The 14,673-nt window shown below is 46.8% G+C and overlaps 1 protein-coding gene across 10 annotated transcripts in view; it reads left to right on the top strand.

Annotated features, from left to right (window-relative positions):
* The window catches only part of ULK1 (unc-51 like autophagy activating kinase 1), a 75,791-nt gene that overhangs the window by 567 nt on the left and 60,551 nt on the right, over positions 1–14,673 (top strand). For 5 of the 10 annotated variants that reach the window (XM_079322905.1, XM_079322902.1, XM_079322900.1 and 2 more), the window contains exons 2-4: positions 1,048–1,198; positions 1,988–2,080; positions 2,184–2,225. In XM_079322905.1, coding sequence (XP_079179031.1) covers positions 1,048–1,198; positions 1,988–2,080; positions 2,184–2,225 — 286 coding nt within the window. Of the gene's footprint in view, positions 1–377; positions 853–997; positions 1,199–1,987; positions 2,081–2,183; positions 2,226–14,673 lie in introns of those variants that run through there. The other 5 variants (XM_079322907.1, XM_079322906.1, XM_079322909.1 and 2 more) reach the window with 5 other exon arrangements.

Below are 14,673 nucleotides of genomic sequence, written 5' to 3'. Positions count from 1 at the left end.
GATGGCTGAAGCCGTGTCAGGGGAGGCTCAGGATGGATACTGGGGAAAGGCTCTTTGCTAGAAGGTGGCTGTGCACTGGAACAGGCTGCCTGGAGAAGTGGTGACAAGCGAGCCTGACAGAGCTCAAGAAGCATTTTGACAACGCTCTGAGGCACGTGGTGAGATTCTTGGGCTGTGCTGTACAGGGCCAGGAACTGCACTTTCCCTATCGTTGTGTGTCCCTTCCAAGTCAGAGCATCCCATGATTGTGTGACCTCTCCAAGCCCGGGCGGGCGGCTGGCAGGAGCCCTCCCGGCCCGGCCCGGCCCGGCCGGCGGCGCTGACTCAGGCGGGCGGCAGGCGGCGCCTTTAAATGTGCCGGGCCCGGCCGCTCCGCCTCAGGTGCCGCCGCCGCCGCTCTGCCCGCCCGCCGCACACCGCACAGCGCGCCTGCGCCGCCCGGCGCGCCCGCTCCGCTCCGCAAAGCTTTGTCCGGGCCCGGCCGAGCGAGCGGCGGCTCCCGCGGAGCGACCCCGGCCCCGCCACCCCGGCCCCGGCAGCGCTCACAGCCGGGGGCGCGGGCGGCCCTTAAGGTGGATCGCGCTTAAGGTGGAGCGCTGCCGTCAGGCGGACCGCGCGTTAAGGTGGATCGCGCTTAAGGTGGACTCTCGGCGAAGCCGCGCCTGCCGGCGGGGGGGCCGGGGCTCGGCATGGGGAGCCCCGCCTGAAGCGGGGCCCGAGGAGCCGCGCCGGCCCGGCCCCAGGAGGAGATGGGGGAGGCCCGCTGCTGAGGAGCCAGCTTCGCCCCGGCCGCTGACAATGCCCGGCTCCCGGCCGCTCGGCAGGAAGAGGCAGCCCATGGACCAGGGCGAGGTGGGCAGCGCAGCCCGGCGCGGAGCTGCCGGCGCCGGCGAGAGCGGGGCTGCTCCGGCTCCCGACCGCTCCGAGAGGGGGGGAGGCGGTGGCGGGGGGTGCCCCCGTCGTGTTTGGATTGGGAGAGGTTTAATTTTTTTTCAAGGCAGCTCCTTCATCACCGCCATCCTCCTCCTCCTCCTCGTCCCTTTGCAGCTCTGAAGCCGTCCCGGCCGCAGCCTCCCCGCCGGCCCCCGGGACCCCCCGGCGCAGCGCCATGGAGACGGTGGGAAAGTTTGAGTTCAGCAGGAAGGACCTGATCGGGCACGGAGCCTTCGCCGTCGTCTTCAAAGGCAGGCACAAAGAGGTGAGAATCGCGGCTTTTTATTTCCGTCCCCCCCCCCCGCCCCCAGCGCTCCTGCTTTTCATTTATTTATTTATTTCCTGCTCTGGGCCGAGCTGGGGGCAGCGCGCCCCGGTCACCGCATCCCGCTGGCTGTGACAGCCTGGGCATCACCCCGGGCTCGGGCTGGTTTTTGTTATTTATTGTTGTTCTCCTTGGAGTTTCTGCGTGTGTCCGGGCAGGTGCCTTCACCTTGGGGCTGGGAGGCCGTCAGCTGCCTGTGGGGTGCCCACTGATCCACCCCAAACCCGTCCCAATCTCCAAAATAAGAGAGAAAAAAAATCCACACACTATCTATGAAAAGAACTCTTTAGTTTGTTTGGGATTTTTTTTTGTGTGTGTGTCTGTGAAGTCTTCTCCTTCTCCACTTAATTTTTCCAGGAGGAGGAGAAATCTCTTACTGGTAAATAAAAGGAAACCAATCCGGCAGTGGATTTTCCATCATTAGTGCTTGGGATAAGCCACGGCTCCCACAGTGCATTTATTTCTAGTGATTAAATAAGAGGATAATCACTGTATAAAGTAGTAACAAACCTAAACCTTGGGCTTTTCTCCTTGGGCTGACAAGCATAATTCAGCAAAGGGCAAGTCTGAACAAGTAAGGGGAAGGCATTAGGATGTGAGGTGAGAGGCCTTTACCGGTGCTGCAAGACACTTCTTCAGGAGTATTGTAATCTGTTAAGAGGCTGCTTATCCTAACGTGGATGAATGGTGAAATTTACATTTGTTTGTGTTACTTATGTACTGTTTCAGAAACCTGAGCTGGAAGTAGCTGTGAAATGTATTAACAAGAAGAACCTTGCAAAATCACAAACACTCCTGGGCAAGGAAATAAAAATCCTTAAGGTAAAGGCAGACTCACTTATTTTCTTCAGTATTTGTTCTATAGACCTTTTGTTGCTCCTAGCTTATGTTTTTGTTTTGTTTTGTTTTTTTTTACTTTTTCTAGGAATTGAAACATGAAAACATTGTTGCCTTGTATGACTTCCAGGTAAATAAATTCAATTACCTTAAAGCATTCTAAATTTGGGAAAGGTTGAATGGAGTTTGTGAAATTTCAGTTTTTAACAAATGTTTGTACTCAGATGTGTACTTTGGGGAGGGGGGTGGATTGAAAGCCTTCTGATAAGTTAGGGAAAGATAAGCAAACACAGCAGATCATGTGTTAGTTGTTGGCTGGATCACACAACTCATGTGCCGTTGGGAGTTGGGGTGGGATCTTCTGCTCCAGGATGTTACACAGTGAAATGCAGTGTGGTGAATATGTCTATGCCGGAAGCTTTTAAGTTCTCAAATGTTAGAAATAAAATTGACAGCAGTTATTCTTGGCATGCCCACTTTTTAGTTTTCTTTTTCTGGTCTGGATACCTTCCCTGAGAAAATTTCTTTTTCCTAAGCCATGTAAAAATAGTGCAGGCATGACTTTGTAGCATATGATTGTCTTCAGCTCCAGAGGATTTTAATTTGCATTTTTCTGTTGTCCTTGTGGTCGTCACTAAGTGTTAAAAATTGCAGCCCACATTTTTCCTTCAAAGTCAGCCCTGATCTAGAGGGGCTGAAACCGATCTACTGTGAATCATCCAACGATTTTTATTTCTTTATTTTCCCATTGATTATCATCATTTATTTATTTCCCATTGATTTTTCTCGTTGATTAAATCCTGCTTGGTAACCGGGCAAGTTATCTTTGCGATTCGTGAACGCTTTTTAGAAGACAGCAGAGGCAGAGGTGGAGCGGCAGGGCGAGTGGCGGTGCCCGGCTGTCTGTGGCGCGGCGTTATCGCGACTGTCGCGCCCTGTGCCCGGTGTCACGTGTCCCGCAGCCCGTGTTTGTTGACATTTTCCCTTGTGCGCGATTGGCCGGCGCCTCGCGGTGCCTGCTGGGTGTTGTAGTCCGCCGTGCTTTGCTCCCGAGCCGGCCTGCAGAGCTGCCTGTGGGCTGATGAATGCTGCAGAATAACTGGGAATATTTCCTGGGGGTACAGGCCACTTAGGACATTGTTTTAGTTATTTTTATTTATTTTTATTTATTCTTATTTATTTTTATTTATTTTTATTTCTTTTTTCTGCTCCTGCGCTTTATAGTTTTCATTTGTATGAAACGTTTATGCTGCTGGGTTTGCTTACTGAGCTCTTTCGAAACTTTGGTTAGATTCTTCTCCCTGCTTTAAGTTCCTGCTGAATAGGAAGCAACTCAAAGACATTTTCTGCAGAAGGAGTAATTTCATCACTGTTACAATTATAGATTTGTGGTTTTTCTCCTTTTGTGATGAGCCTTACTAAATCCTGTGTTTAGCAGTGCAGTCTGGTGGGATTTTAGCAAGAAACTATATAAGATAAAAGAGGAATTGAGAATTTTCTGGGGCTCAAGGCATGCCCAGGTTTGTGCTTAGTTAGCAGCTTTGTCAGAGTCCTTGTATGACCTGGGTAATTTGATTTCTCAGAGAAAATGAGATTATTTAGGGGGCATTGGATGTGGGCTCTCATCTGGTGTCAGTGATCATTACTAGACAGTCTGTTGCAGTTAACCCACATATGTTGGGTGTATAGTGAGTCTGAACATTTGGCCTTGCCCTGTGTCTGCTTAGGGGTTGTGTGAGAGTAAATTATCTGCAAAGGTAAAAGGGCAGGTCTGTGGAAGGCTGGGTGCTGCCCACCTTTCCCTACTTTGAGGAAAAGACTACTACTTACTCACATTGCTCCCCTGATACCAGATTAGTAGCTTCATTCATAGCTGCATATGCATTTATCCTCAAAAATATCATCATTGCAGTTAATTGAACCCTTACTTGTAGGCTTTCTAAACCAAAAAATGCTTGTTCTTGTATTACAACATAGAGCAAAAGGGGAAAAAAAAACTTGCTGTGAAGCTTATTGTTGCCCTGTAGCTTTGTCTGTCATTGCATTTTGTGTCCTCCCTCTGCACTGCCTGTCAGCAGTGACTGACTTTTACTGGTGTGTAAGAAACACACAAGGAAATGGTTACTAAAACCACAGTGGCTGTAAGTGAGTGATTACATCCAATGATGCTTTCATTTGCATTTTCCTGGTTAAAAACTCATGTTAGCCAGACCTCTCACAACATGAGATTTTTGATGTAAGGCTAAATTTGCTCCAGACAAACACTTGCAGTACTGATGTTTAGTACTGACAAGCAGCTCTCACCCTGGCACCCTTAATTTATCCTTCAAATCTGGGAAAATTGCTGTATTCCTTCTCATTCCACAGGTCTTTATGATATTGGCTCATAAATAATGAGAAAATAAGAAACTTTCTAGGAATAAATGATTCTGATGAATGTTTAATGTTTGAAAGTGCAGTGACTGGACTTTTACAGATGCCCTTACTGGAGTGCTTAGAACAGCATGAGAATGGCTCACAAAATGAAATATGCATTTTCCCATTATTATGTGCTCACATATTAATGAGAGGTGCTGTTAATAGTTTAGGAACCTAATGCAAAAGAACCCCTGCTCATAAAGAGGATAAATCTTATTGTACCACATTTTTGAAAGTGCTGTCTATTTAGTGTCTGTATGGAGTTGTGGTGTGGGTTTTTGCTGGGCACAGGAGACATTTGGCAGACAGTAGAAGCTGTATTCCACCATGTGTGGGGTGTTTCAGTTGCTCCTGAGCCCTACCTAACCCCTCAGCTGGCTGGGGCTGGGGTCCCCATTCTGCAGCAGTCAAGGGGAGTAGGGTGGTCCAGAGGAACATTTGGGTACCAGAAATCCTTTTACTCTGACAGCCAAATGAGTCCTTGTTCCTAAAGCTAGAAATTAGTAACAACAAATGATGGTTTCTGCCAAAAGAGGACTTGGTATGGAAATAAAATTCCTTGGAAAACTGGGCTCCATGGCTCTGAGGACCAGCTGAACCCTTCATGCTCATTGACAGGGAAGCTCAGCACATGTGGTCTGGTGTGTGGGGCTTGCTTTGCTTTCCTTTGTGTCTCAGGACATTGTCTGTGATCAGAGACCACTTGATTAGTTGAGGAGATTCAGTGGTAGGAAGGGAACCCTTGAACTTGTCAGATCCTGGGAGCACTCTGTGCCAGCAAACTTCCAGCACTAGGAAGTTCCAGCATAGCTAACTAAGATCTTTGGGCAGTGAGAGATTCTGGGTCTTTCCCTCCCTGTTCTGTGCCAGCTGCCCCAGGTTGAATGGATGTCAGCTGAAGATTTCATATATGGCTGTGTTGGTACTAGGCAGAAAATCTGCTGAATCTGATCATGTCATGCTTTGGATATTAGAAAGCATTTTCCTGCATCAAATAAGGAGGATTATTTTACTGACAAATTTTCCCTAGTTGTGTGCTGTGAGCTGAACTTGCTTCTTAAAGCAGCCTAGCTCTGGCTGTGCTTGAGCAGATGTCAGGTGGTTTTTGATTTAGGTTTTTTCCCCCCAGTTTCTGCACTGATGGGATGGACTGGTGGCAGCAACACAGCTGTTAACATCACACAAGGCACTGTGCTGTGATGTTTCTGGCTCAGCCTGTGTTACCTGAGGGTCTGCTTTCTACAGTTTGGTGACAGGTTGGCTTGTTATGCTCACTAGTTTGGGATGAGCTGAGACAAATGCTTAACTCAGTCACCTGGTACAGACTCACCAAAAATACTTCTGCAGTGATGACTGTATCACCTGGAGACAAAGAACACAGAGTCCTAGCAGTGCAGTTTTTTCCTGTGCACATGGATTAAGGCCCGGGTGGCAGAACAAGCACTTCTCAGGTTAGTGATCAGTCAGCCTGGGCTGGTCTTGAGAGCCAGCTAATAACAGTGTTGTGTTGCTGCTGTGTAGAAAGTCCTTGTGATCAATAGAGCCGTGGCTGCTGGGCTGTGATGTTGTGCTGTGCTGCACCATCACCCTTTTTCTGACACACAGCCTCTAGATGCTACTCTGCATCTTGTGTACGTGCCTCCTGCTGTCCCCTGGGACCCCTGGAGCTCTGTAGACAGCAGTGTCCTTCTGTGTGCCCTCCAGCACTGCTCACCTCTGCAGCAGCCCTGCACTGATGGGTGTGATGCTGGGTGAATCAGTGTGCTGCAGTGTCACCTCATGCCTGGCCACCTCTCGTGCCACCTCATGCAGGATCTTCTGCTCCTCAGGCACTGCTGTTTACATGCCCATCTCAGGAGACAGGGCTGCACTGAGGCACTTGGAATGACTAAAGAGGCACTCTGTGTCTAGGAGATTGCTCTCCTGAGGTCAGGCTGCCTGCTGAAATCCTGTTTTAATTCCATCCCCTGGTGGAGCTGGCAGGTTGCCTGGTGAGTGGGTGTGAAGTGCAGCTCTCTGGACTGCAGAGCAATCCTCTTTCTGTTTGTGCTGTGGGCAGGAATGGGGTGTCTGCTACCCTGCTCCATCAGCATCCTTGCATCTGTTGGAGGGAATCACTCTTACTGAAGATTGGATCTGGCTCAATTTAGAGCTAGAAGGAAAAAAGATCAAAATGCAGCCAACCTCTGCCAGTAGTTTTGTAAGGAAATGCTTGAGAGTTTAATGGACCAGAATGGCCATGTTTGTGTAGAGTTGAGAGTTCTGTAGTGTTGAACTTTGATTTAATGCTGGCTTCCCCAGCCAAGTATCCCACTGTGCAGGTCAGAGAAACATCCAGCAAATGTTGACCACTAAATATAGACCTCAGTCATGGGCTTTTTTTAGAGGGAGTTGTCTTGCCACATTTCTGAAATTATGATCACTGTTTTACTCATGCTGTGTGTACAGCACATACCTGTGTTCCTCTCACATGATTAAGGTGTCATGGAAGAGCCAGCAGCGTGGTGGTGAATGGCCTCCAAAGCTCCTGTGGAAGGTACCATTACTCAGACTGTAATGACAGATTAAGGAATGTTTCCCAGGAGTAATTGGAAACTGGAAGGCTGTTGTGTTCACAGTTTGATAGCAAAGCTCTCTGGTGGCTGCTGTTTGTGCTGCTGCTCTTGAAGCTCCACCAGTGTTTCCACCATGAGAATTTCCACTGTGTAAATCCATGTGATGAGTGAGCAAAACAAGGAGTTGAAGATTTGGATGATGTATGGGAAGAGGTGTCTCCTAATCAGTGGATGGGCCGGATTAAATTTGGTGGGAACACACTGTTTAAATTTGTTTCAAATATTTATAGGCTCAAACCAAAGCCTAATTAAAATATTTAATTTTGTGACTGGACTGAATTTACCATTAAAGTGTGAAACTGCAATAAATCCATGAGGCAAACTGCCTTCATCCCAGAGGTGAGATATAGTGGGAATGAGAAGCTAAGCACAGGGCTGGTCAGTAGAGGTGCTAGTCTTTGCCTAGGCAAGGAGAGGTTTTTGGTTTGGTTTTGTTTTCAGAATAAGTATATATGGTTTTGCATGATGTTTTTTGTTGTCTGGCTAGTGGGGTTTTTTTTTCTGCTGTTACGTATGTTCACATAGCACTAGCAAATTGCAAATTTGGTAAAAAATGAACATGAATGATGTGATCTTCCAAGGCAGTGTTTCTCAGGTGCAGACCTAAACATACTTTGCTTAAGAGAAGGCATCTTAATTGTCTTCAGATGTTACATTTCCTGTCTGAGAAATGTAATAACAAATTTTCACAGCAGAATCCAGGGATGAGCCCTGCCCATGGATAGCTTTGGAACCTCTGCTGTGCTGATTGCACAGCAAAGAGGCACTCTAATTGTGCATTGTCTCCTGCTTTATAATGTGCAGGCCTTTAATACTACCATAAACACAGAGATGCTGTCAAAATGCAAAGTGAGGATCTCAGAGCTGCATTTGTTTACTAAGCAAGGTTGTTTCAAGGGGGGCTGATAGAAATGAATCAAATTGTGCATCACTGGTTGCTTAGGGCAATAATGTTCAGTCTGGCTGCAGGAGCACCTGGCTTGTCTCCTAGCATCAGAATAACAGGAGGAATTAGGTCAGCTGAGCTGGCATAGTAGGGATCAACCAGACAGTGTGGTTCCAGTGGGGGGGAATGAAAGATGCATAATTTTAAGTCATTAGAGATCCCATTTAGCAAAGCATCTTAGAAACCTGCAGGAAGGGGGAGACTCCCAGCCAGCTCTGTGTGCATTGGTGGCCTGGGGTGTGAGAGCTGCTGATGTGTTGGGGACCCCAGGGACTGCAGGGAGTGGTGCCAGGCAGGGCTGGGGGGCAGCCCAGGGGCTGAGGGGTGGGCTCTGCATGTCCCCCTGGCTGCTGTGTCACCTCACCCTGCTCACACCCCAGTCACTGGCAGACTTCATTTGCATTCATTTGGTTGGCACTTGTAGCCAGCATACTAAATATGTTATAAAGTGCTCATTTCTCTGTTGTTTAAATAGTGCATGTTTGATCTCATGTTTCTCTGGCTTCCAGTAACTGGAGTTTTCCCCTTCTTAAATTAAGACTGTTCTTATTTGAAAGAAAGCTCATGCTCTTTATATCCCTTGTTTCCACACCTTTCTGGTAGCAAGTGTGCATCTTTTCTTAAATCTGGTGAATGAAGTATGAAATAAATGGATGGCAAAGAAGACTTGCAAAGGCCAATCACTCATGCTTCTGCCATAGAAAACCCTGGTTTTCAGAGTTGCTTAAAAAAAAAAGCCCCACCAGAAAAATCCAAACCAAAACAACTCTTGCAGAGTATCAGGGTGTGTTTGGTATATACCATTAAAAACCAAGCAATTCCCAACTTTATCAGTGGGACTAAACTAAAATCAAACCTCAGGACTGAGTGACATTGCTTGTATTTGCCCATATCTTAAGAGTGTGATTAAAACTGAAATATCCACCTCAACCCTTAGCTCTCCCCCACTTCCCCTGCTCATTGGGCAGGCTCATAAAATGCAGCTTGAAGGTATGCAAGGACTTAATTCCAGTACATGTGACTGAGCTTAAGGTAATGGGGAATTCAACCTTAAATGTTCAGTTTATAGTATTGCTGTGATGCAGGAAGGAGATGAGGAGTAAATACAGTCAAGCAAATCGGATCTTGATTATTTTTGTCGTTGTTGTTACAATTCTGACGTTTCCTCTCTTGATGGCATTAACATAATGCATTGCCATTTGCACAGGAGCTTACTTTGTTTGAAAAAGCCTCTAGGTATTATTCTGCCTGTTGGCAAAGGAGTAACTACTTCTTCCATCCCATGTCAGAAAGTCCAAACTTTTTAGGATTCTGCTCTTTTCTTTTTCTACATCCCCTTATCCTTGCTGCAGCCTGCATTCAGTGTTATTTGGTCAGTGTTGTCTCTCCAGGAGCTGCATTCAGTGTTATTTGGTCAGTGGTGTCTCTCCAGGAGCTGCATTCAGCGTTTTTTGGTCAGTGGTGTCTCTCCAGGAGCTGCATTCAGCGTTTTTTGGTCAGTGGTGTCTCTCCAGGAGCTGCATTCAGCGTTTTTTGGTCAGTGGTGTCTCTCCAGGAGCTGCATTCAGTGTTATTTGGTCAGTGGTGTCTCTCCAGGAGCTGCATTCAGTGTTTTTGGTCAGTTGTGTCTCTCCAGGAGCTGCATTTCAGTGTTATTTGGTCAGTGGTGTCTCTCCAGGAGCTGGCTGGGGGAGCCCAGATGCTGTAGGAGGTGCAGTGTGACCCCAGAGCAACATGACTGCTGTAAGAAGGGATGGTTTCTCAGCAGCCTAAGTCTTAATTTGCTGTGATGTGCATGTTGTTGGTGCTGCCTGGAAGCTCTGTGACCTGTGAAACCCAGCACTTTGTTTCTGTGCCCCATTAGGATGTGAATCCCTTGCTTAGGTTTCTGTGGTCAGGCTCGGTGGCAGCTCCAGCTGTGACTTGCTGTAGAGTTGCTGCTCTGCAGAGTCCCTGTCTGCCTGCAAAGGAGTGTCAGGGTTTTTCTGTCTGGAGTCCCTGTCTGCCTGCAAAGGAGTGTCAGGGTTTTTCTGTCTGAGCCCTCTGCAGGTGTGTAGGGTCTCAGTGCTTTGTTTGAGCCCAGCAGTGAATTTGTGTAGCCCAGCACTGGGGCTGTGACTGTCACTGCCTGGGGGGACAGGTGGGGCTGAAGGAGCCTGTTGGAAGCTCATGTCCAGTGGAAGGGATGGTGAAGTTTCTCCAGGTCACTGGAAGGCTGAGCTGCCTCACCAGCAATGATCCCATCTGGCTGTGGTGGTATGAGCTGCCTGCAAAAGAGCAGCTCCACCGACATGACGTTGTCCTGTTTGTTTTCTAATGTCATGCTGGCAGACTTTAGAACTGTTGCCAGGGGGATGGGAAGTACTCTCCCTCCCTTCCTGAAGCCTATGTAGCACTAGTGAATGGTTTTCCTGCTGTTTTTAATCTGTCCTGAAGTACAACCTGTCCTGAAACAGCTCATCTGTTTTACAGTGGAGAGTAGGTAGTGCCTGGAATGGGCACTGCTGACCCTTGGCATCACTGCTCTTCCAGTTCTACAAAAATCTGCCTGCTGCAAGGCCACCCATAAACCTTGAGCTGCAGGGCCTCCCTTCTGCTTGCTCCACATCCTAGAGCAAGCTGGCAGGTCAGAAGAAGCAAAATGCAGTCAATGGCCAATTGTGGACAGAAGTTTGTGGAGCTTGCCAGGTTTTACTTATGATACTTACTCCCTAGGATCTACATTAAGAAATTAGAAGCCCTCATTATGTTGGAAAGTCATGGATCTGCTGACTCTGGAAATGACACTTTCCAGTCAGTAGCAGTGGGTTTTGCCTTTCTTCATTTGAGTTAATTGTCTCCTGAATTGGAAGCCTGCTCAAAATGTTTTTGAGTTTCTTATTTATGGTGTTCAGGAGGAGTGAGAAGGATAACCAGGGCCAGAGAACAGAAACACAAGAGGCTCTGAGACCTGTTTTTCTTTTCACTGGGGGTCAAAAGGCATCTTCTGGCTATTTGCTTTGGATCCATCTTCCAAAGGATGAGCAGTGCTAGGTTCTCCCACTTCTGATTGATGTTGCTATTGTCCTTATCTTGCTTCCTTTCCAGCAGTTGCATCAGAAGATAATCCTTGCATATCATGACAGTTTTCCTTTCCCTTTTCAGAGGCTAGTCTGCTCAAGCCAAGCTGTGAGCCACAGTGAAACACTACTAAGAGATTTTACTTTTTGGGAAGTTTTTTCCCCTCTGAGAACAGCAGGTTTTTTTTTCCCCAAACCCTGTCATCTTGGTAGCCCCTGCCTGAGCTAGGGACTTTCCAGGTGCCACTGACCTAAGAATTGGCTTCTGTAAAGCAAAGTTTTGTTTGTTTGGACTGTATTTGTGACTTCAGTGCCACTGTCAAAAAGCAATGACTGGAGACCACAGGTCAGAAGGGTACTGGCTCCATGAGACCCTGCTGGCAAAACAGGAGGATGTGGTATGCAGTGGTTTTGCTGCAATGAGTAGGAGAAGTAACAAAAAAGAAATGGAAAAGCTTAGCTTTCAGTTGGTGTTGAGTTATCTTCCACTGTCAGACCCTCAGCTTTATGTTATGTTTCTGTTGTGTTGGTGCAGTTGGTTAAGTCCTGGCTGTGCTTAGAGAGATCCATGTGCAATAAAATTATCTTTGCTGGGCAGCATCTCTGGGTGCTGTTGGAGAGTTAGTGTTGAGCAGCTGGTGGTAGATATCTCCTGAGAGGCACAAACCCTCTGCCATCACAGGGATGCCAGCAAACACCCAGGAGAGTAATCAAACAAGTCTTGAGACTTGAGTGCTTATGGCTCCTCTATTGTAGGCAGCAGGAGCCTTGTCAGCCCCACATTGCTCAGCACATGGGTGTAACCCTGGAGCTGCCTTCATCTTCAGTGTTCCTCCTGCATCCCTCAGCTGTCCTAGAAAAAAGGCCTTAGGTGAGGAGGGAGTCATTCTTTGCTGGTTTTTCCCAGCTTTTTTTTTTTTTTTTCCAGAGTCTGTTACAGCACTGGTCTCACACAGACTGGTGAGAACACTGCTCTGCTGAGAGAATCTTGGAGTGTTGTGTAATCATATTTCCACTTCTTTCTGTTCCTGAGCACCTTTTTAAACTTGGTGGCAGGCTGAGTGCAGGGGTAGAGTGCAGAGGAGGATTTTTCTAAGGAAAATTCCTCTCTGACTTTTTAAGCTGTGGTAGGAGGATGACTAACTGTGGGTACACCCAGACATTTCCCTTTGGACACACCTAAACACACTCTTTCCAAGAAGAGGATCATGCCACCTTCCAGTATGGGTGGAGAGAAAATTTAAAGGGAGACAGGACTATTGGGTCTTAATGTCCATAATGCTATATCTGCTTGTGTCACAGTCAGGAATTCTAACAGAGCACAGTCTTGAGTTGATTTATGGTGTATTGCTAAATGAGGTTTCTTCATTTCTTTGTTCTCCATCAGCAGATGTGTGTTATTTGTAGACAGCAGAGGCTGTTGCCTATTTTTGCACTCAATTAAATTGTAACTTCATCACTGGGGCCTCTGCTGCAAGAAAGTCAGGCAGTGATCCAGACTGATTAATTATCAGCTTAATGCCTTTGGCAGAGGCATTTTGCTGCTATTGTGGGGCATGGTCAGGGTACTGCTGCCCTTTGTGATGACAGGAAAAGTTAGGGGTTGTGTCTGTGCTGTTGCCTTCATTGAGCTTGTTTAGTGACAGGATCAGGCTTGGCTGCATGGACTGGCACATGAGAATAAGAGGTCCAGAGGAAATTATCTGTAACACTTCTTCAATATAAGTCTGCACAAATACAGAAAACTGTAATACTTTTCTTGATGTGGAAATGAGTGGGTTGGGTGTCTTGCTTTGGTTTTCAGAGAAACTGGTAGCTTGCAAAATTTGGCTTGCAGTATTTTTTTCCTTGTTTTGTTGATGAAAAATCATAAATATACTGGAAGGATGAAAATGGACAAGAAGTAGTTTCTGATGCTGAAACATCTTGAGAAAAGTCTATTGGTCTATTTGTGAAACCAGAAGTCTCTTTAGACAGCTGAGTCTATTTTAACCACAGTAAGCTTTACTGGCTTTTTACAAACATGAGTTTGTTTCTGGGACCCTTTTTGAAATAAATGTTTCGTTTTGTTAGCAAAGTTCTACAGATATTTCTTGTAAGTGAGTCTTGAAATGCTGAAGCTGCAAATGTGCAAGTTTGTTCTCCTTGCCACAGGCACCTGTGATCTGAAAATACCCTTGTGGGTGCAGCAGGAAGGCCAGCTCTGCCTGGTGAGGTTGAATTTTCAGAGGGTGCTGTTGCCAGTGATGACTGACTTCTCAAAGCCTTTCAGGCAATGCCCTCTTATCACACCAGCACAGAGTGAAGAGATGAAACCACCAACCACCAAGGTCATGCTGTTGTTGGGAAAGTGAAGCAGAGCATCTCCCTTGCCTGTGCAGGTCTTTGTTTAACCCTGGTCACTGCACACACTGGCTGCCAAAAATCAATTACTTCCTTGGTGATGTTTGCTTGCAGTCTTTAAATAATGTAGAGTGGAAAAACAACCAAACTGCAGAGTGTACATTTAGCTGTTGGCTAATAAGTTATTACAAATATCTTCTGGACTTGGTTTGTGTAAGCCCTGCTTCCCCTTTGTTTTCTACCTAGGTAATAATATACTGAGCTTCCTCAAACCTTGCTGGCACTATACATATTAAAGTGCAGACTTACTGAGCTGCAGTGATCACAGCATGTTTAGCCAAGAAGTGTCTATGAAAATTGTTTCTGTGGCAATGATAAATTTGGTCTGGGCTGCAGAAGCCACTTCAGACACTTCTGTGTGCCCAGAAGTTGCCCTGCAGTGAGTTCCCTGAGCAGCTGCCTTGCACTTCTGGTGTGTCTTGTATCTTCTGGTACATCTGGAGCTGGAGTTCCTGTAAAAATTAAAGTCCTGGGTGGTGTTTATCAGCCTTGGCTTTCTATTGTTCCTGCTTAGGACAGCAGGAGCTGGTGGGCTTTGAATGCTCCTGAGAATTCACTCAGTGCTTTGTCATGGCAAAGCTTGGGGTGGTGCTTGGGATTTTCTTCTTGCACTGCTTCCCTGGGCTGGTGCTTTTAACCACAGACTGGTTTCCCACTTCATCCAATGAGTATGAAAGTGGATGACTTAATGTGTGCTGCTTTCAAATGCAGAGGTTGAAAAACAAAGCCTGTTGAAAGAAGTGTTTGTCATGCAAGGAAGTGCAATAAACACTTTCTTGAAGTATCACAGAAAATTGCTTTTTGAACAAACAAGGGGACTTCTAAAAGCTCAGCTGGGCAGTGAACAGCTGTAAGAATCAAGGTGGCCCTGGACTCTGGTGGACACTTGAGCCCCTCCAGGGAAGGTGGCCAGTTCCCCTGCAGCTGTGGCTGAGTCTCTCAAATCACAGATAATTCATCTTCCTCCAACCAGTCTTCAGCAAACATCTGGAAACCCAGATTTCACATTGTGAGGTTAAAAGAAGATAGAAGAGACAGTGAGGGGTGCTGAGGACTCCAGGTGTTGACAAAGGCAGGGAATTTGGTACTTGATGGGAGGCAGAGTCCTTTGGCCAGAGCAGAATGAAAGGGCTGAGA

Source organism: Erithacus rubecula (genome assembly GCF_903797595.1).
Source record: "Erithacus rubecula genome assembly, chromosome: 19".
NCBI lineage: Eukaryota > Metazoa > Chordata > Aves > Passeriformes > Muscicapidae > Erithacus > Erithacus rubecula.
This window is presented reverse-complemented; position numbering and strand designations above follow the sequence as displayed.